This window comes from Anser cygnoides, chromosome 1 (assembly GCF_040182565.1).
Source record: "Anser cygnoides isolate HZ-2024a breed goose chromosome 1, Taihu_goose_T2T_genome, whole genome shotgun sequence".
Classification (NCBI taxonomy): domain Eukaryota; kingdom Metazoa; phylum Chordata; class Aves; order Anseriformes; family Anatidae; genus Anser; species Anser cygnoides.
The window spans coordinates 15417348-15438663 of record NC_089873.1 but is presented as its reverse complement, the minus strand read 5'-3'; the positions used below and the strand labels follow the sequence as shown (position 1 = coordinate 15438663).

The 21316-nt window shown below is 43.3% G+C and overlaps 1 protein-coding gene across 2 annotated transcripts in view; it reads left to right on the top strand.

Moving 5' to 3' along the window:
- The window catches only part of COG5 (component of oligomeric golgi complex 5), a 186000-nt gene that overhangs the window by 164247 nt on the left and 437 nt on the right, over positions 1-21316 (top strand). For both annotated transcript variants that reach the window (XM_066989725.1, XM_066989728.1), the window contains 5 exons: positions 60-163; positions 1627-1864; positions 10193-10269; positions 10762-10888; positions 11467-11546. In XM_066989725.1, the coding sequence (XP_066845826.1) occupies positions 60-163; positions 1627-1864; positions 10193-10269; positions 10762-10888; positions 11467-11546 (626 nt within the window). The remainder of the gene's footprint in view (positions 1-59; positions 164-1626; positions 1865-10192; positions 10270-10761; positions 10889-11466; positions 11547-21316) is intronic.

Genomic DNA, 21316 nt, shown 5'->3' with positions numbered 1-21316 from the left:
GTGTCAGAATGCAACTGCTTGTAGTTTCTGTTCCTTATTTCTGCCTTTTTCTGTTTTAGACAGTCCATGATCTAATGGGTAGTGCTGTTCAACCGTTACTGAACTCTGTAGGAGATTCAGTAGAAGCTATTATCATCACTATGCACCAGGAAGATTTTTCTGGGTAAATACCATTTTTTTTTTTTAATTTACTATTGCCTTAGTAAGACATCCTGCATATGCAAAATAAATTATTATTGCCATATGCATAATAAATTGTTACTGCCACAGTGTCCTTGGAGCAAGAGCCCATGATTATTGAGGGGAAGGTAGGTGATACATTATGGTCAATTAACACAGAAAGCAGAATTATAGCTATTGAAACAAATTAATCAGGCAACATATGTCTTCCTCCTTTTTTTTTTTTGTATCTGATGAGTAAAATTCCTTTTAAAATGAAAAGAAAACCAAGCAGGGGCCATTTTTTGTATTTAAAAAAAAAATTCTTCTGCTTTCAAAATGCTTTTTTCTTTTTTTTTTCTTGTGGGCAATTCTCAGAATTGTCAGTGTTCCTATTTCTCAAAATAAAGCATATAATCTGATTCAAAATTACACAAAAATGTTTCTAACTTACTGCTAAATGTGAAATGGTTCAAATTTATTTTTATTTTTATTTTTTTTATTGTAACCTCAGACTTACTATACTACGCTACTTTTCTGTAAAATTTTAGATTACTATTCCCAGTATTCTTTATCTGCAAACATCTCAAGTCCTAGCTATATTGGAGGCTTTCTCCTTGAGCATTGTTTTGGTTATCTCTGTTCTGATATTTCTGATATCATGAGATGTCCTGCAGACACAGAAGATTTGGTCAATAGCCATCAATCTTCTTTTTTCTGTCTTGGAAATTCACTGAAAAAAAAAGGTATATTTTCAGAGCAGTTTTTCATTTTCCTTTTGACTTTTTTTTTTTTTCTTAAAACAGTATTTTACCCTCTCCATCTTTCTTTTGCTGCCACTAGCAAGGTATCTGTCAGAGTGGATAAACTGATTCCATCCAAAGGCTGAGTTTTGTTAGATAGCCTGTATGCTCAGGTTCCTGAGTTTGGAAGAGCTTGGTTGCCCGGCTGTGATTCAAAGAAAGACAAAGGTGTTTATTTCTGGGTTTTCTAGCTTCTGTGCTGCTTCTGTGGTAATTAGATTGACTTTATAATCCTTGGTTTGGAGCAATCTATGAAACTAATTCTATGCAGAGAACAGGTTTGGGATAGGCTAAACTAGTGACCCTATGACATGTATTTTCTGATCCATTATTAGAGTTTTATATCAACAGCTGGGATGTTTAAATTTAGTGCTGCATTTGAGCTTTAGGCTCCAAAGTAGCAGGGGCTCTGCAAGTTAGGTGGGAGTGGGGTGATTTCCTTTATCTTGCTAGGATGGGAATGGCTGATAAGAGAGATTTTTTCACCACGGTTTCAGAAAGAGCTACACACTCTATTCAGAGCCTAAATGATACTCTATAATTCATGCCATGGCTTCATGGAGTAGGGAAAAAAATGAAAAAGAATTCAGTAGTTTTTGGTTGTGTTTTAAAGATGAATTTAACTGCTTCCATTTCTTTTTCCTTTTTTCTTCTTTTTTGGCAGATCATTATCCAGCTCAGGAAAACCAGATGTCCCTTGTTCTCTCTACATGAAAGAACTACAGGGTTTTATAGCAAGAGTAATGAGTGACTACTTCAGACATTTTGAGTGTTTTGACTTTGTCTTTGATAACACTGAAGCCATGGCTCAAAGAGCAATTGAACTTTTCATTCGCAATGCCAGTTTAATAAGGCCCCTTGGTGAAGGTGGGAAGATGCGGCTTGCAGCGGATTTCGCACAGGTACCCCTAATACCAGCTTCTGCTTTTTATTGTTGCTTCACTGTGTTCTCTGAAAGGTATCGATACTTTTACCCCCAGCAAAGTATAAACAGGCACCTGTGGAGATTGGTGCATTCCAGTTCTAAACATTTTCTCAGAGATACTGATTCCAGAGAAATGCATCCAAGTAGTTGTCACCGCAAAGCACATTCAAGGAGGTGTGACAGCTCCCCATCAAGTGACTGTTTCATTTAAATTCAGCTACGTCTTGAAATATTATCCATCTTGTCTGACCTCTTCGGTACATCCATCATTTGCCACCGTTCATTCACTTCATTCTTTCTCTCTCTTGTAATGGAATAGAGTGTCGTTTTCTTAATTGCTTTATATATCATGGTGCCAGCAGTGGTTAATCACTAGCTCACCTGCCTTGCAGAGTAAGAGACAAGCTAAAGAAATATTAATATCCCGTGGAAGAATTGCCCTTGCATTAATAGAAGGGCAGTTTTCCTGTGGGATTCTCTTCATGACCTGACTCACCTGTCTCTCAGATTTACCCATATCTTTATAGTGAGCTAAAACACAAAACAAATCACTAGATTAATATCCACTGCTTCTCCGTGTTATCTGCTATATTCAAATTTAATTTGTCAATAGTAACACCATGTGATTAACTTGCCAAAGAACATAGGCATCTACTAGATTGGCCTGAAGGATACAGGCTATCCAAGCGGAAAAGGGAATTAGGCACCAGTTGTCTGCATATTGAGTGCTGCTTTTGGCTAGTAGGTGACTGAGGTAGAAGAGGAAGGCAGGGAGGGGAGGAATTACTACCTTCTTTACTGGTTGTGGCTGCTTTGTATCTTTTGCCTTTAAGTGCCCTGAAAAAAGGCAAGAAGAAAAATCTTTGTCAGGACATACATACAGATCAGGTTGCCTGACACTGTCAGCCCTTAGGGGTTAAAAAAAACTCCATACGTGAAAACCAGCCCTTCTTTTCATGTTCCAGATTGGGACTTCAGCCGTCATAACCAAATCAAGGTATCAGGGCAATTCCATGTGGGGCATTTTTTTTGGGTATGGGTATCGAAAGGATCAACTCCAGCTCTTTCAGCTTTCAGGCTCTTACACAACTGTCATTTTTTAACAGTGGACTAAACCATGCAATAGGCTTCTACTGATTACTCTTGAATAAAGTTTTTGTATTCATTACTCAAAAGCAGCAGACCAGCCTTTAACCAAAGAATTTAAAGGGAAGTGTTAGATTGATTTCAGTGGGAAGGCTCCATTCCCTTCGCTATTTTGAAGACAATGGCATAAAATAGAAAAAAAGGACACTTGACTCCTCCTCTGGAAGGAATATAAATAATTTTTGTAATTTATGCTGCAGTGCTAAAGTAAGTCGTATAAATTTGGGAAATATCCTTACCTAATTCTACAGTTCAGAGCATCTGATCTAAGCACCTATTATTATAATACTAAAAATATCACTCGTTTATCTTTTTAAACACATATTTTTCTCGTTCTGACACAGGTTGCCTTTTAAGTAAGAAATGAAGGTATGTTTTCATTTGAGTGTAGGGGGATTGCATGTTCTTCCCCACCTTGCTGAGTGTAACTCCTGAGTGGACAGCTGAGTGAAGATAAATTTTTCATTTTTCTTTTGTATTGAGGAAGGAAAAAAAAAAAAAAAAAAAGGTTCTGAATTCATTCTTGTCTCCTGCCTTTGACAGTTGCTGCTTCTGGGGTCTTGCTTGTGTTCGTCTCATCTTCACATGGCATAATATATTTGGTTTATTTAAAAGTGGCCTTACACAAGAACTGGCTGGGTCCACTCACTCAGCACCTTCAGGTATCTCTGCATAGAGCTCCCAGGCTGCACAGGGATTTTTTAGAGTCCAGAATGGCCTGGGATCACTCAGGATAACAGAAAACAGACTAAGTATTTTGTATTTGAAGGCTGCCTTATATCCATTTTTTCTGGGGTGTGTCTACTCCTCCCCAAAATCCACGGGTTTTGGAGAACACGTAAACCGGAGCCAGCTGCCAGGTCGCCCTGGTGGAGAGGGTGTAGCTTTGTCCTAGGCACGTTTTCTGTGTGCTCAGCCTGAATTTTGGCTGCAATCCAGCACGGGAGTCAGTTCGTTTCCATGCTGTTGTTGGCGTGGCACTTGCCTTTGTTGAGGAGATGGCTGGATTCCTCCGAAGGGAAGGGGAGCTTGCTGCTGCCCTGGGCTGGGGAGAGCAGGGAGCAGCAATTCAGCTGGGTTTCTGACTTGATGGGAAGGACAGCTTTCCCAAGCAGCCCTAAATGCTGCGTGCAGAGTACTTTCAGGCCCAGAAAGGCACTGTGTTGCTGGACAAACGCCAGAGCTGAAGGAAAGAACCTGCCTGGAAAGACACTGTGTGTGTAGGAGGAGGTTTGTTTATAAAACGCTTCTGCTTGTACTCTGCCTTGTAGAGTCATCTTGAATTTTCTGTACTCAAAAAGGGTTACATTAGCAGGCTTAAAACTGTCTTTTGAGATTAAAAACCTTTTTTGGTGTTCTGGGGTTACTTGCAAGCAGAAGACTTGGGCAGATCTATCCAGCTTTGGTCAACTTGAAGTGCTATTATAAACATTTATGTTGCAAGTCAAATAATTTTGGATTGCATCAGATTTGGGGCATCTTATTAAATGTTCTCACCACATTTCTTCCAGGTCACTTAGAGATACAGGCCTCTTACTTAGCAGAATGACTTTGGCTGAGAGTCAGATGTGACATTTTTTGCACTACCGGCTCGTTTTACTGATAAGTTGCCTCAAAACAACAGGTATCTATACACAGAAGAGGGAAGACAGAGGCTTCAAGCTCTCTTCATTCAGAGCTGGGTCCGGTGAAGTACATAACAGATCCGATTTTCTTGAGTAAGGCTCAGCTGCTTACACAGTTGGGAATTATTGCTGTAATTCTGTTGAACCTGACCCTCTGTCTGATCCTGTTTGCACAGCCTCAGTATTGCATTTTGCTATCTTAGGCATTACAGATATTCCAGCAGTAAGACCAGTTGTGTGCTAGTTTGGCAGCTGTAAAATAGGTATGGTAGGCATGAAATATGCCAGAATATCAGGATTTCATGAAGATCAGTGCTTACAGGAACACAGAAGCTTTTTAAGCCCTAGAAAATGTCTGCAATGCTGCAAGCTTATTATCACATACTGTGCTGTTTCTTGGGACTCTCATTGTTTGAAATACTTCCAGTGCATAGGTTGAATTCATGCTCTCAGCTTTTATACAGGCAATTGGACAAGATTACTTTTCAGTTCAGTCCTATAAATTCCTGGATCAGGTTGTTTTCATTTGTTTTTGTATTTTTAAGATGATCACGATTCAGTATTCATGTATGTAATACTAAATTTCACTTTCAAATTCAGTTCTACTCAGACTGGAAAAAATGTTCTCCTGCAGGCAAGCAAGCAAGCCCTGATGGTTTTTTATTTCTGTTTCTGGGGAGTACCAGTTCTTCTCCAGAGGACCTTTTAGCTTGTTTGGTATTCAGAGTTGCTACAGCACTTACACTGAGGAATGCTCTGGGATTTGTGGCTTGTGGTTCAGGCCTTCTTAAAGCCTGGTAGAATTTCTGGACAGTGCAGCCAAGGAAGAAATACAAACACAGTAAACTGAGACTTTTATGTAGAAGAAATGGGGATTCTACAGTAATATTTGGCATGAAAATTAGTAGTCTCCTACATACAGTTTGTAAACCGATATAGGAAAATAACTATTTATTAATAATAAATACAAATTACAACTACATTGAAATCAACTAGACCAGTTGTTGCAAAGACTAAGTCATCCTTAGGCTTCATGTGTGAAAGCATGATGTGATTTCCCATCTTATACCATCCATGGCACAGGTTTGTGTACTGTGTTTGGAGTGACATGGAAAGCTGGAGCCACTGCCTCTGCCACAAGCCCCATGTCATGTCATGACTGATTATTTTCAGCCGTTGTCAAGTGGCTGAAAATATTTTTATTGGTCCCGCTTGAGTTAATACCATTCTGTATATAGCTTCATATATTTCTTATCTAGGTGTGACTTGAGGGTTTTTTTGGTCGTTTTTCAGTACTGTGGTCGAACTGTTTTGATGGGGCGTAGTTAACACTGCCACCAACTCTTTAAGTTTTTGTCAATATATTGCAAAATCTTTTGGCGTTACTGAATTTTCCTAGAAAAATGCTTTTACTGTAGAAGTTGACTGCACTAAATTCTATCATAGAAATAGTGTTCCTATCTGCTGGTTAGCTTATGGTCAGAATCTATTTTCTTGATTTAATATGCATTAAAAAAGCAAGAATAGTAATCTTGCATTATTTTTTTTTTTAATGTAAATAGATTTGCCCCTTTGATCAAGCATGCTAATACAACTAAAAATGTTTTTTATCATTTTTTCATAAAATACTCTCCTTTTTAGATTCTTACAGAGGAGTAAGGGAAGCAGGAAGTCGTAATCACAGTCGTAGTCACAAGGGCAAAAGCTACTAAAGATAAAATGTACTTAATGTTTAGTGCCAACTATCCCGCCAGAAGGAGGAAACTATTTTCTTATGTGCAATATTTTGGAGGTATTGCAGCTGAAGGATTTACTTAAACATCAACCGTTTTGGAATTGCTGCATGGTGGAGAAATCAAATTCCACATCCCTTCAAGGCCAGCTTCTTTCATACAATAATTCACTCTTCTGCTCCCTCGCTTGTTAAAGCATTCTCTCCTGCTGAATGGCTAGAAAAAAAGCATTCCGAGTTAACATTTAAAAACTTGGAATTCATCTTGGCCAGGAGGAAATATAATTGCTAAAAATTTAATGCTAAGATTTTCCAACTGAAAAAACAGCTTTTTGGTAACGAGAGATCTTGAAAATACCACAATAGGCACAAAACAATAACTTCACTGTGGAGTTTTTCAAAGCACCCTTCAATCTATATGCATTATCTGTATCTGGACTACGTATTAACTTCACCCTTGGGTTGCTGAACATAATCCGATTAGAGAAGCCAGCCATGTGATGGATTTGTTTTTACAATATGGCTAGCCAGTGAATAGTTCAACAGATAATTGACCAACTAGCCATGGGCTATGACAGGGTCATACGAGAAGAAAAGATAACATAGCCTTTTTAGGCCTAGAGAGCAGGAATCACTGAGGAGAGGAATACGTTTTATATAGAAGTTGGGCGAGAGTCTGTCATTCTGTTCTGTGAAGCATAACAAAATAACATGAATAAATCATGGAAGAGCAATGGGTTTGGAACAAAGTTAGCGGAAATGAGGCAGTCGTTAGGCCTTCTTCCATTCTAGCTCTCCCTTTTCCATGTGCACACGCACTTCTTATTGCCTCTCCTCCAACAGGTCCTGAAGTCCTGTGATAACGATCATCTCACGTTAGTTGTGGTTGCACGTTATTCCTTGGACACCTGATTTCTTACTGAATTTAACCTAGACGTACCAATTTTCAAATATGTAATTTTGGGAGAGAAATTTGGAAAAGAAACAAAAAATGCTACTCATCGTTACATATGTAACGCCCATTGAATGTGGATGCATTGAAGGCCTCGCACACACCACGGTACAAATACTGGCTCGCAGACAGCCAAAAGCAGCACTTGACCTGGAAAAGCTCACCGAAATGCTTTGGAAGCTGTAGTTACATCTCACAACAAAAGCTGTTACAGCAGAACCTCATTGCGTGAGTCAACACTTGATGCAGCTTCAGGTGATGACAGGTGGCAAAAGCACGCAGTGACGTGTGCTCTGTCTTCTGCCCAACTGCAGCACCTTAAAACCAGCAGCTGTTCCGGAGCCTCCTGAGCCAGCGGTGCCATCCAGTTTGGTGCTCAGTGGAGGCACAAAACCTCTACAGAGGGCCTGAAGAAAGGACTGCAGCAGCAGAAAGAAGCTGCGGCATCTCATTATATCATTGGATCCAGACAAATGCTAAAATACAAGTGAAAACCACAATCTTTGTTGTTATGCGAGGTACAGTTTTTATTGGAGGGATTGGGTTATAACACGTAGCAGACTAACATTGTAAATTAAAAAAAAAAAAGAGTTTCTGTGGTTTATGTTCATTTTTACCACATCAGTTTTCACTCATTCCCACTCTTCGTGAGTCAATTTGAGATGGTATAGTATGCTGCAAAGCTTAAAAACATTTTTTTTTCCTTTGGCAACTAGTACTTCACGAATCAACCATCTGCTGCCATTAAATTTATCTAGCTCTAGCAATACTAATAATTCCCTACCGTGAATAAAGGTTGAAGATGAAGTAACAGAATTTTCTGAAGGAAATTTTATTCTTTAGTGTTTAAGACTAAAAATGTTGATTTATGTAAACCACTAAATAAGTCTAAGAGAAATCATTGAAATTTGTTTTAATAAGGAACTGGTTAAGCTGTAGAAGGTTTCACTTACGTCTCATTACATCATGTTATGTTTCAGGAGAGAAACGATCATTTAAAACTTATTAAGCAGAATTATGTTGTGCTGTGCTGGGATCTCTTTCTCCTCCTGGGTGCAGTTTGATCCATGCTTCTCTGTTTCCCCGAGTCAGAACGGCATTTTGTTGCCTATTATCAAATTCTCTAAGGCACCTACAAGAATTACCTTCTCCCAAGTTCTTCGCAGCTACAAGCCCACGGCTCCCACCAGCACAGGGACGCCGGCTCCTGCAGGATACCAGTTACTTCCAGCTGCCCCTGGCCATTTCTGATGCCTGAAAAGAAGCTCTGAAGAAATCAGAGCTCCCATTTGTTTGTCAGGGTCTGCTGGGGTCTTGTATGATGATGCAGCAAATCCTGTTTAGTAAGCTCCTCTTTTTGGCCACTTGCTCCTGATCCTGTGCAGCAGGCTGGCCTCTTGGCTCCCATGGGTGCTCAGAAGTGTCCCAGGAGACCTGGGGAAACAACCCTGAGCTTGTGCTGAGCTTGGGCTGAGCTTCATCACTGTTTAGGAGCTGGGGCACCTCCCTGCAGAAATCCCAGGGAGAAGCTGCCTGTCTTGTGATTGTGCACTCCACATCGCTTGCTCTGTCTGAGAAAAGGCTGCAGTTGGAAAGAATAACAGTATTAAAGGCTTCACCCTAAATACTGTATTATTGCAAGTGCTTTAACACTACTTCAGCGATGTTACTTAAATGGGAAACTGACTGTATGGTGGTTTTTATCTGGTTACTTGTTTTAGCTCTAATCCTTTGAAAAATCTTAATTGTGTGTTTTGTGGAAATCAGTCTGAATAGTCTTCCAAAGTGGGGATTTTAAAAAATCTACACCAAAAACAAAATTTGCATCCCTCTGTTGACTGACACTTCAGGAACGCAAAAAATGAAGACTTAATCCGCGTCTGGATAAAATGACTTTGCCAAAGTTTTGTTGGTTTTTTTTTTTTTTTTGAATGGTGTTGTTTGGATTGTTGTGCATGTTGACTGAATTTTTGCCCTGTAATGGTACCGAAGGGTTCAGCTGGGGATCTGGAGGTGAAATTATTCTTTCTCACTTCTGTGTCTTCACTGGTAGTGTAGATTTCTGTGACAGGAATTGAGTCTCACGTGAATGCCATAAAAACCGAGCGGAGTCTGGCTCTTGTTCGAAAAGGCAGGTGAACTCCTTAGTGCTTAAAGAACAGAAAGAGTTTAAAATTGCTTGTTTTTAAAGATGGATTCTGTAACTCGGAGACTGAACAGGGAGCAGACAGCTGAGCAAGAAAATAATGCTCTTATGGATGCTCTTTTTTCTGATTCTGTATGACCCTGTGGCAATAGGTCCCAGCTGCCTGCCAGTCCACGTGGGTTTTGTGCTCTTGAATTTGGGGCCGAGGATTCAAGAATGAACTACTTTAATCTCATCCTTCGCCAAAGGAAAGGGTGCCCAGCTGAAATATGCGTGCGCTCCTACTGCTTTTGTAATGGTTTGCAGGAACCTGCCTCGATTTGCTCTCTTCCCATTCTGAGCTCACGCTGTGTGGGACCTTGACATAAGTGCTTTATCTGGAAACTCATCGCTGGCAAAATGAACCTGCTCAGGCCAACAAAGCTTCAGTTGCAGGAAGCTCACGAGAGCCCATCCTGTTCTCATCCAGGGAGAATAGCTGTTGTTTGCCGTGGGGCGCTTACCGTGTTGCCAAAAATGAGCAGAAGTCCTGGCTTGGGCAGTGCAGTATGAAAGAACAGCTTTCTTGTATCAAAAGCAGCCACCAGCAAGGAACTGATGTCTTGGTCTGCAAGTCTGGGTTATTATTTAAAGGCAGACTACTTGAACGCTGAATTTTAGATTTGGGGACAATCTAACTCAAATTAAAATGTTTGTTTTTATAGATGGAGTTAGCAGTAGCACCGCTGTGTCGGCGAGTCTCTGACCTGGGAAAATCGTACCGGCAGCTGAGGTCGTTCAGGTGAGTTGCATCAGCTAACAACTGGTTATATGACCAAACTGTATTTCAAAACTGATTTATTACCTTTTGATAGTTCTGACTGAACTGAGAGCTTTTTTGGCAACACCCACAAGCGAAGTAGAAATATGTTAAAGTTCTTCTAAATTTTAAGCAGCGTGTAACTATGATTTAAAAGTCTTTGTCATGCAAATGATGGCCAAATGGTAACGTTTTGTGTTGCTTTCAGTGCTGCTGCTTTATGACAGTGAGTTCTGTAGTTACCTTACATGCTCTCACTGAAATACAAAATTTACAGTCCTTTGTTGTTTAATTAAAATACACAACTTTCTACATTTTCACAAACCGAACCTTTGTTGAAAACCTGAGAAGCAGACTAGTGGAAAAAAGAGGTGATTCTATCCTAACACAATATTGCCACTGTATAGGTTATTATTCTAATGCATAAGATAAGCCTTTTCTTCCTTTCACAAGTATATTGTTGCATTTTTCCAGACCGCTGCTGTTCCAGACCAGTGAGCATATTGCTAATAGCCCAGCTCTGGGAGAGGTTATTCCATTCAGCATTATTCTTCAGTTCTTATTTACAAGAGCACCACCGGAGTTAAAATCACCCTTCCAGGTAGTAAGATCAACCTGTCTTTGCTTAGCAGATGTCCTAAGGAGTTAGTAACTAATGTTACTGCTTAGTAGATGTCCTAAGTAACAAGTGTTATTGTTTACCCTAGTTATTTTAGTTAAAAAAAATATTCAAGCTCATGTTTTGTATGGCTTGATGGCTTTTGTTTTTATTGTGGCAAAGGTGTTATGGTCATTGATTTCATATTTTGATTAACAGTATGAAAATGATAACCTGATTTTGAATGGGCTCTCAATTCTTTAATAGTTAGTTAGCTCGTAGAAGAAAATTGAGGTCTTATCCCAGACTGCAGATTGCAGTCGGATGTAGGAAATCTAGATGCAAACCACTGTCAGAACCAGGCAAACAGCTGATGTAGGAGATCATCGCTGAGCTCCCAAAATAACATATTGGGCTGTTTCTGTTAAATTGTCTCTGACTTCTTAACTGATTCTGCATCACAGCAGTGTTAAGCGTGCCTCTTATTGCCTTCACTTATTTCTTCTTTGTTTCTGGAATTGTTGCGTGTATGTCCTTGTCTGCATTTATGTGTAACTGGTATTTGTGTTTCCCTGTATCAGAGGGCTGAGTGGTCCATTGCCCGCTACTCCCAGTGGCTTGATGATCATCCATCTGAAAAGGACAGGCTTGCACTCATACGGTAAAAATCATGTTTCTTTCTTCTGTACTTTTATGACAATTGAGCAATAGCTTATCTGGACACCAGGGCTTGTCTTGAAAAGTAGAGAAGAGTGCGGTCGGTGACTTATCATAAATACTGTTATCCTCTCCCCACTCACGGGACGAGTTGCAAAATGGGAAAATAAGAACACCTTCCTGTCCCATATACAAATCCTCCAGTGCCTTTGGAATGAGCACATAATCCTCTTCCAAAAGAGGGACGCCACACACAATGATGGTCCAAGTTAACACTGTATTTTAGCAAAACAGCCTCTCTCAGCTATTGAGAAATCAAGGCTGCAGCCATCCTGTCTTCTGTGTCAAGAAAGAGAGGCATTTAAAGCTTTAGCAATGAAAATATAGCTAGGAATTTTAAAATGCAAGAGCCTTGTTTGTAACCCCTGTAATATTATTCTTCAGCAACCAGCTGGGGATCTTTAGGAAGTGATAATTATGTCAGATTTATTAAAATCTTACTAGGGTAGAAAACTTTATAGGTAAATACTATTTTGTGTCTTAAAATGTTAGGTGAAGTTGTGGAGAGTTTTGTTTTTCAAGACAAACTGATTTTTAAAATAAATTAGAGGGAACATCAGTGCTCTATGAACATTACGGAGCGAGCACAAGGATCCTCTGGATTCAAGGCTTGGATGATCATTTGGCTCCTAATGGCCAAATTTTTCCAGCCACCTTCTCCGTGTCCCAACCCAGCCGAGGTGTTACACACTTGAGTGGCGCAGGAGAGGTTGTCACACAGAGCTGTACCGGGCTTGATCAGCTCTGTCCTTGCACTTCTGTGCATGGTTGTGGTCAGCTTTTGCTGAGATTGTAAAAAATGGCTCTTAAGTTCCAGCCAGCAGTGGTTGTATTTGAGAAAATAGACTATTATCTGTCTACGTTTTCAAAGCACACAACCAAAAGGAGTCTGCTATAAATATTTATATATCTATGACTTATAGTTCTTGAAGCAGATAGCATGATACAGCCCAGTACGATGCTTGGGCCAATTACAGAAATGCTAGTTGATCACCAGTAGATGTTAGTGGGATTTATTTCTGGAATATTAAAATACAAACTGTGTCTCTTCACATGTGTATTAGAAGAGTATTTTTTGAAAATCTTGCATGTCATTAGTTTAATTTGATTACAAAATTATAGGTTTCTTGAATCTCAAGCTATGGCATCTTTCATTACAGGGAATGGATAATAGGTATAGTGCTGATAGAGCTATATATGTAACAGGTATTAATATTTTTATTGTAATCTCTGTCCTGATAGTGCTGGCAAAGCTGATGATTTCAGATACATTAGAGAAAGCCAGGAATGAAGATCATATGAGAACTGATGGGATTTAGGTCTTTTCAATCCCTTTATACAAATTTGAGATTGCCATCCTTAAACTACAACACGATTGTCTTTGCTCGCAATTAAACTTCACTCAGACTGATTCAGTTAACGGGCTTGCTGGTGGTCATGTTCAGACACTGATAAATTGCTCCGACCGTGGGGGTATTAATACACCTGGAAGAAGGCTTTTAGGCAGAGAGAGCATCTTCCATTAGACCAACTAGTGTAGTCGGAAAACTTAGGCTTTTTAGTTCAGAATTCCTTACTCATTTTGCATGAGATGCCTCTATAAAAATACTTACACTCTGTAATCCCAAGAGCAGGCTGCTGCAAGGTTCTCACTTGAGCATTTTATGGTGGGACTGTGGTCTTCTTGCTTTGTGCCATGGAGGGCTTGGACACTGCTTGGATATCCTCGCTCCCAGGGCATGGAGCAGGCAGCTTTGAAGACCTGCCCTTCCCAAATGCCTCTGCTGGCTCTCCAGGGGCTCTTCCCTATTCCTGACATGCCATGGGATGCTGTACCTCCTGCCTCTTTGCTGAGCTGCATGAATGAACGTCCCTGGATTTGTCGAGCAGCTCTCTCCCTGCAGGCGGTGTCTCCAGGATCTCCCGTACGTCCAGGACCAGGCAGATCAGCGGGGGCCAGCCGGCCGACTGCTTGAGTGCGGTGGGCACGGGGCACGGGTCTACAGTGCAGGGGCCGGTAACCTCTGTGTGCCTGGCCGTGCGCGCTCACCTTTTTGTCATCTCTTGTCATGCCTCTTAGTCACTTCTAAGTAGGCTGCTTACCCGTCCGCGAGGCAGGCAAGCTAACCAGCCGCTTGTGCGACCATCTGTTTCACTCACACTCTCTATATTTTCCTTAATATTACATCAGAAGATTTCTGAGCTATTCTGTACTTTGTGCCTCATGTGAACTTAAGTTGAACTGCAGGCATCTTGCTGATCTCTCTAGTATTTTTATCACTCACCCTCTTCAAGCCTTTGCCAGCTGCAGTTGTTCAGCCTTGGACCTCGTCTGCTTTGGGCTCTCAGATCACTGCACTGCTTCAAGAAATTATCCTTACGTTTGGTGCAGCCTCACAAATGGGAATTTTCTGCAGCTTCAGTTTATAACAACTGTGCAATTACTCTGGGGGCCCGCTTCTCAGATATTAATTCACGTGTTATCAGAATCTTTACAGCTTAATATTAAAGCTAATTGCAGTTTTCCTTCTGCTCGGCAGATCTTAAATGCCTGCTATGCAGCACGGTGTTAATGCTGTGAATTAGGAGCATTCTGAGCATTTTTGTGCATTTCTGTCTGCTTGTGTTCGGCATGAAGGGTGGGAATTACCTGGCCGGGGATGTATTAGCTCGCCTCCCTTTATAGCCAGCAGAGAACTGGGCACTGCCGGGGCTGATTCATCTCCTCCCGAAGTAGGCACCTAAAATAGGTCAGCTGCGTTGTGTCCTGGAAGCTCCATTTTCTCTGCTCAATGGAGGGGGAGCAGGCAGGAACACAGGAGCCCTCTCGGGCAGACGGCTGCCCTGTGGGCACTGACGGCCAGGTGAGATGGCCGTGCTGCGGGAGTCGTCCCAGAGCCTGGGACGGCATTGAAAGGAGCACTTCTGCAAGCAGTCAGGGCACTTTCTTTTGCTTTCTTCTTTCCCTTCTTTCCCTATTTAACTCAGCCCATCTCCCACAAGAGAAACATTTCTGTTACACGTGGCAGCGTTTGAGCCAGCCTGAAGGACAGTTCATGGTAAATTCTTCTTCCAGCTCACCTCTTCCCATTGCAGTGAACAGCAGAGTTCATTTCACAAGGAGCTGATATCCCGAGCAGCTCTGACTACCGACCTGCCAGGGGGCAGGGTTGGGGACCACCCTGAAATAAGCTCCTGGAAGCTGGCTTCAGCCCTGCTACGTGCAGGGCCACGATGGTTTTGTTGCAAACGTCAGCACCAGGCTGCATTTCTGCTCCCATCGACGTGCAGCGAGCAAGGGGCAGCCGCTTCGTGTGGCTTTGCTCGCCGCCTGCAAAGGGGTGCGCCCACCCACGTCCCCGGCCAGCACCTGCCTGTCCATAAAAGTGCTCCGAGTCAGTTATTTTCGGTCATTAAACAAAAATCACAGTTCCACCAAGCTCTTCATTAGGGAATTTTCAACAAACAGCGATGTCGCCGTTGCGCTATAGGTGGTGCTGTCAGATTTTACTGTTTGGTTTTCCAGTAACTCGTGTAGTGCCCGATTAAATGGACGTGGTGTCAGACAGGTGTGCTCTCACGCAGCACATCTTCCACTTTCCCCTTCAACTTAACTCTGCAGAGCAAACTGGATTTTAACAGCACGCTAAGGAAAAATCTGCCCCACTGACTGGGACCTGGGTCTACGGGGCCCTGCAGCAGCACCGAGCAAAGAGAAGGGCCCTGCCTCAGCTCGCAGCTGCCGTCAGGCTCCAGTCGACTGAAGCAGAGCCCAGGAGGGCAGCACCGGTATTCACAATGCCGTATAAAATTAGCTAATTAATTAGAGTAATTCCAAATGATATGCATTAATATCCCTTTAAGAGCCACAGCCCAAATCATACGTTTTTTTTTTTCTCCCCCTTTTTGCTGTAGATGTAAATCTCCATGCGTTGAAATAACATTTTAAAAAAGAACTATCTGGGTCTTATATAATCAGCTTGTCCTGATTTCCAAGAAAGCTCATGTTTTTGCTCAAGCAAGTGAAGTAATTTAATAAGTGCTTTAAAATCCTTTTCCGTATGTGGGAGGGTATCTTAAACTTAGATTTTTTTTTTCCTTACTTCTTATGGCATTTTTAATGAAGCATTAATATATGCAGAACAGCCCACCAAGCCTCTTTCCATAGCTCCCTTCTACAAACAGCGTTTGTAATGTATACCATAGCTTGTCGTTTAAAATAGAAACAGATTGCCGAACAGGTTTTATGTCCTTTATTAGACTGGAAGATGCTGAATTTAGGGCATTATTTAGTCTAATCCCTTCAAGAGTATGTTTTGTGTATTACATAAACAGGGTTTCTTCCATCTTCTTAAACATCGGTAATATAACTATAAATTCCATCTTTTTCCGTGAAAACAGCTGCGATCTCTTCTGTGCTGCAGACTCGGTGATACCGTTTTCACCCATGATGCTGTTTATTTCCCGTCATTACTTATGCACAAGCGTTTTTACAGTGTCCTCTACAGGAGCAAGTCTATCTTTTGTAATACAGATATTTTAAATGGTAAAATGGTGCATCTGAATTGGATGCTGTGCTGCCAGCATAGTTTACAAAAGCTTGTTTGATCTAGGACCAGTGAAGTGTGCAAAAATAGCATATGAAATATGCATTTCAGGCGTTAACGTTGCTGTTAAACACATTTATCTCCGAAACAAGACAGCCATGTAGGCATCTCAGAAGCTTCAGCGAAGCATGTTGCTGAAGGCTTTCCACCTCAGCCAGCCTGAGCTGCAGTCTGGCCGTGTTGCAGCCAACACGGTGCTTTGCCCTAAGCATCTTCCTGCAGTGTCTGTGTTTCTGTGCGTCGTAGTCCTGAAACCCCTCTCAAGATTACTGGATTAGGTAGCTGTCTTCAGAGAAACTAAATTCCCATCCAAAACGTACTTGTGAAATCACGTCTACTTGGTGACCATGTGTGCTGTTACCTCTCCCAGCTCCTTTTCCCTCGCACTTCTAAAGCTGCCTCCCTGTTACTCCCTGGACTTTGAATACCCCTTCTCCCAGGATTTATAATTTCTGCCATTTTACTGCCCGTACCCTTCCTTACCAGGGGTCCTGTCCCTAAAGGGAGGGACAGGCTTCCTGCCACATCGCCATCGTGTCCTTGCCATGGGCAGTGATGCTGAGGAGTTTCCTGAGCTGCTGAGGGCTCGATGGCTGGCTGATCAGGAGTTGTTCCGTGGTCACCACGTAGGGAATGGGAGCTCCAGGTCACAGCAGCTGCAGCAGCTTTTCATCCTCTCACCCTGGCTCTGGCTGCTGTCGTACACCGTGTGGGAGGCAGACTGCTGCTCTGCCTCCATGGACACGTGAAGCAGGTAGTTCCCCAGGCCCGTTTTGCTCTGGAGGTCCCCATGTCCTCTGCTGGGCTGTAGGTGTTTCTCCTTGACTTGTGAATCCCTTTGGCACTGCAGTTCCCATGCGTTGTTCACCACAGGGTTGCAGTGCAATCCCCACCAAGGAGAGATGTGGCACGTGCAAGGTAACCTTCAAAAGTTGAAGGCTGACGAGTCAAGGAAGCCTGACATAAATGTTAAATTTGGTGAAAAGTTGGTGCTCACCATGCCTTTGTCTTGGATTGGGCCATTAACAAAACTCTGAGAAGAACTCAGCTTCTGTTTTAGAGTTCCACCCAGTTCCTAGTTCTGAATTGCACTTTAACTGCTCTAGAGCATTTAAATACTTCTGTTGGAGATGCAAACACGGGACATGAGAAAATAGTGAACGCGTGTAGTCTCAGAGTACTGAGAAGGCTTTTGTTTTCATTATTCAATGTAGACCTGTACAAGGTATGTTTTAGGAAAATGCCTGAGAATTTATGTTGTAGTGTTGATGGAGTGGTAATTACTGTTTGTCTTTTGGGTGGAAAAGAATTAGTTAAGATGTTTCTGGGCTGGTGATACTGCTGAAGTTTGGCTTTGTCTCTGAAACAAGGCAGCAAAGCCCCAGTAAAAGAGAAAGCCCAACAAGAGCTGACGAAGATCGGCGTCTGTCAGCTCTTTGTGTGCTGGGGAAGGAGAAGAGACTGGGCAGCTCTGAGCCTGACCAACCTCCAGAAACAGTTCACAAACAGTTCCTTTAGCCGCTTTTTGAGTTCTGAAGTGACAGCACCTGCCAATGCTGCTGTTCATTCTGCCAGGTAAATCAGATTCGAGACAGGAAAGAGAAAAAAGGCCAAAGCTGCTGGAGGGAGTGATGGCAAGGCTCGTACTGGTGTTCGGCACTTGGAGTAGCCTAAATCTCGTCCCCTCCTGTTTGATCTGATGGGAACAACAGTCTGGCTAAGGATTATCAAGGGCTGACAGTGAGTGGTTTTGGGCACTGCTTGTAGGGTAGAGCTGCTTCTCCCTTTCATCTGAAGTATCTGGTTATCTCTGTCATCTTTTTCAAGGTTTTTTTTTGTTGTTGTTTTGGTTTTTTTTTGAGCAAGGAGATGATCAAAGTCAGAAAGGGGCAGCACTGTTACCATCTGGACAGTGATGCCATCCCACAACTTCACCAAGAGGTGTCAGAGCTTTCTAAGTTAAGCAGGTCAATATGTTTTTGTTGTTGTTGTTGTTGTTGTTTTTTCCCTATTTGCAGCTTTCGATGACTTCAAAACTATTTGTGACCAACAAACTTTGGGGAGTGTATAGAGGCAAAGACAGGGGCACTGGTGAGTGGGAGGGGAGGAAGATCTGCAAGATGAATAGCTGACAGCTACAGTAAGAAAATTGCCACAGAAATTTCTCAACTTAAGTATAGGGGGACTATTCTTTGTAGAAAGTAACTAAAATCTAACGTGTTGAATGATTACTGCTGACCTGAGCAGAACTGTGATTACACGTCTGACTCTTCTGAAGCATCTCCCTTCATCACGATAGGATCCTTGAGCCTTCCCTGCCTGCGCCTCCCGCTTGCTGTTCAGCCTGCTCCTCACATGCCCTGCCTGCGCCCCTCAGAGCCACCAGAGGCCCCTTGATCTAAAAAGCACTTAGCCTGCTGTCCCTTCCCCCTAGTCCCGGCTTCTCTTGGGATTTAAAGCTTACCTGAGGATGTGGCTGAGCTCTGCGGTCTCTCTGGCTGATGGCCCTTGCTGGGAGCGAGGCGAGCTGCACGTGGAGCACTCGTGGGCTGCAGCTAGCGGTTCTGCAGTTGTTGCTGCTGTCCCTGTAGACCCTGTGATGCTCCAGGAGACCAGCGGGAAGAGCAGGCTGAAAGCTTTCAGGGAGCTGACCAAGGGCAGAACGCTTTATTTTGGCTAGAAAAAATGTTCTTTCCCTGCCTTTCCAATTGTGAAGGGGGATAACTTTGTTCCTGGTGTGTGTTATGTGCAAAAAAAATGCAAAGCAGCTCTTCAGCGTGTGTTGGTACCGGGTGTGGACCACGCAGTGGTAACTCACTAGTAAACTGCTAGTACAGGTGAGGAGCTCTCAAGTGCATCCAGGCCAGCAGCAGGGGCTGTTTCTTCACTCAGTCACTGCAGCCTTCTGAAACCTCTCGACTCTCTCCAGTAATCCCATCCATCCTCCTGTTCCTTCACCTTGGACAATGAGCGCTGGGCTTCAGCACAGGGGACCTGCAGCCCAGCGGCTCCGTCTGAGGGGGCTGCGGTGGGTGGGGGCAGCGCCTCGTGCCGCATCGCTGCCTTCCCAGCCTGTGCTCAGCAGCAGATAGGCCAGGCCCCAGGCTCCTTGCACGCGCATTTGAACACTTGGCTCTCCCTGTGTGTCAGACTCCCGTAGTGTGACAGGCTAGGCACTTTGGCTGCAAATGTGTGCATTTGTGAGCCGCTTGCGTGCACCCTGTGGCTGTGCGGGTCCCAAGTCCCCGGCGCTGACGTGGGGGCACCCCGGGATCAGCCCGCAGGGCCGGGCTCTCGTCGCGCCCACCGGCTTCTCAGACCCCAAAGCTCAGACTCGTCTCTCCCCCAGGCTGAGTACAGGCTCTTGGCCTCAGGAACGTAGCCCACTTGACTCAACTTTGCTGAAGATTTCCAGCAAAGCTCTGACGCGGGTGATTTTTAATTTTCACTCAGGCAGTTCAGAGGCCTTGCTGCTTTAGCGATGCTGTCACTCAGAGGCAACAAAGTGTGTTATGACCCCCCCACTTCGTCCTACCAACTTCTCTGTTTGCTGGGTTTGCCGAGCTCGTGTAACTTGCCATTGCAGTAGGCTCGTACAGGGATGTGGGACTCTCTTGTCCCACATCACCCACCTTACCCCGACCCCTATGGTGAGAGGAAGGGGCCGAGTCAGTTTTGAATGCCGCCTTTCCTTAGCCTTACCTAATTGAGGGCCTGCTTGCTTCCCATCAACTTCACTTGCCACAGCAGCGCACGGGTTTGCAATGTTCCCTTAGGTCCCCTTAACAATTTCGGCAATTCTGCGTGATCTCACTGCGGGCTTGTCTGGTGGAGCAGCAGTGGCAAGATGGAGCCGTGGCCCCCTTGGCCCTGCCCGCAAACTTACAGCCGCTGACGCGTGCTCAGAGGCGCACCGCTGCGGTTCTCTCGGTGCCACCTCCCTCAGCCCTGTTCACCTGACCCTGATGTGCCCGAAAGGCAGCCGCCTGCCCCTGGTGGCCTGGGCACATTCCTGCTGCGTTACCCAAACCCAGTGCCCCATCACGGGCAGAGCAGCCTTGCTGGCGTGTCCTGCACCTCCAGCACACAGACGACAAACCCAAGACCCAGAAAGGTCTGCGATGGGCTACTGCACGAGCTCTGTACGAGCCATTACCAAACAGAAGTGGGCTAGGTGTGCCCCAGGAGTTGTCAGTCCCCACTTGAAATAGTCTGTTGTGTTTTTTCCTAAGTGTCACAATCTTGCTGTAAATAGCACCATGGACCATAATACGAACAAGTTCTAGAAGCAACCTCCCCAAGTTCACTGTTGCATAAGAAGAAATGGAAGAAAAAAAGGATATGGGAAAAAAAAAAAAAAATCACCTAAATTAGCCACCACAGTCATATATGGCAAAACCAACTTGGCCTACGTCATGAACTATTAAGTCAAAAGCTGACACTGGGCTTTACAAAGTCTTTCCTTTACAGATACAGTGTAAGTCAACAATACTATTTACTAGAGTTGTTGGTTAGAAGGTGGCCATGTGCTTGTAAAGCAGGTTAAACTATTTACAGACATGTACATGCTCACTGCTGCCCCTTTTAGCTGTGAAAGTTCTGTATTTGTGTAACTTGCACACCGCTTTTACGTGTGACACCCTACAATAACATGTAAGTAAAATACTGCAAAGCTACACAACCTCAAACATGCAATTTGTCTCCGATTTAGACCAGTATTTCCCAAAGGACAGTAGTTCAAAAGACTTAGCCAGGAAATCACCTAAAGGCATTTCAGTTGTTCACCAGTGTCCCAGTTTTCATTTTCTGAGTTGTACTCTTAGCGTCTGCAGCAGCTGGAGTCTATTCTTTTCATTTCTAAAGGTTACCAGTACAGCAATGTGCCTGAGTCTGTGCGTCAGAGCTGTCATTTCAAGCCATCTGCAACATGCTGCTGCTGATTATTTAAGTGTTAACTTCTTCACTCCTCAAAACATGCAAGAAAGGAGAGAAGGATCATGAAACAATTCTGTAGAGCTCTGTAAAGGCTTTCTTCACTGCTACCTTCTACACAGACATGCAAAATTCTTTAGTAGGGGAAAAAAGTTTTTAATTTAATTTCAGATCT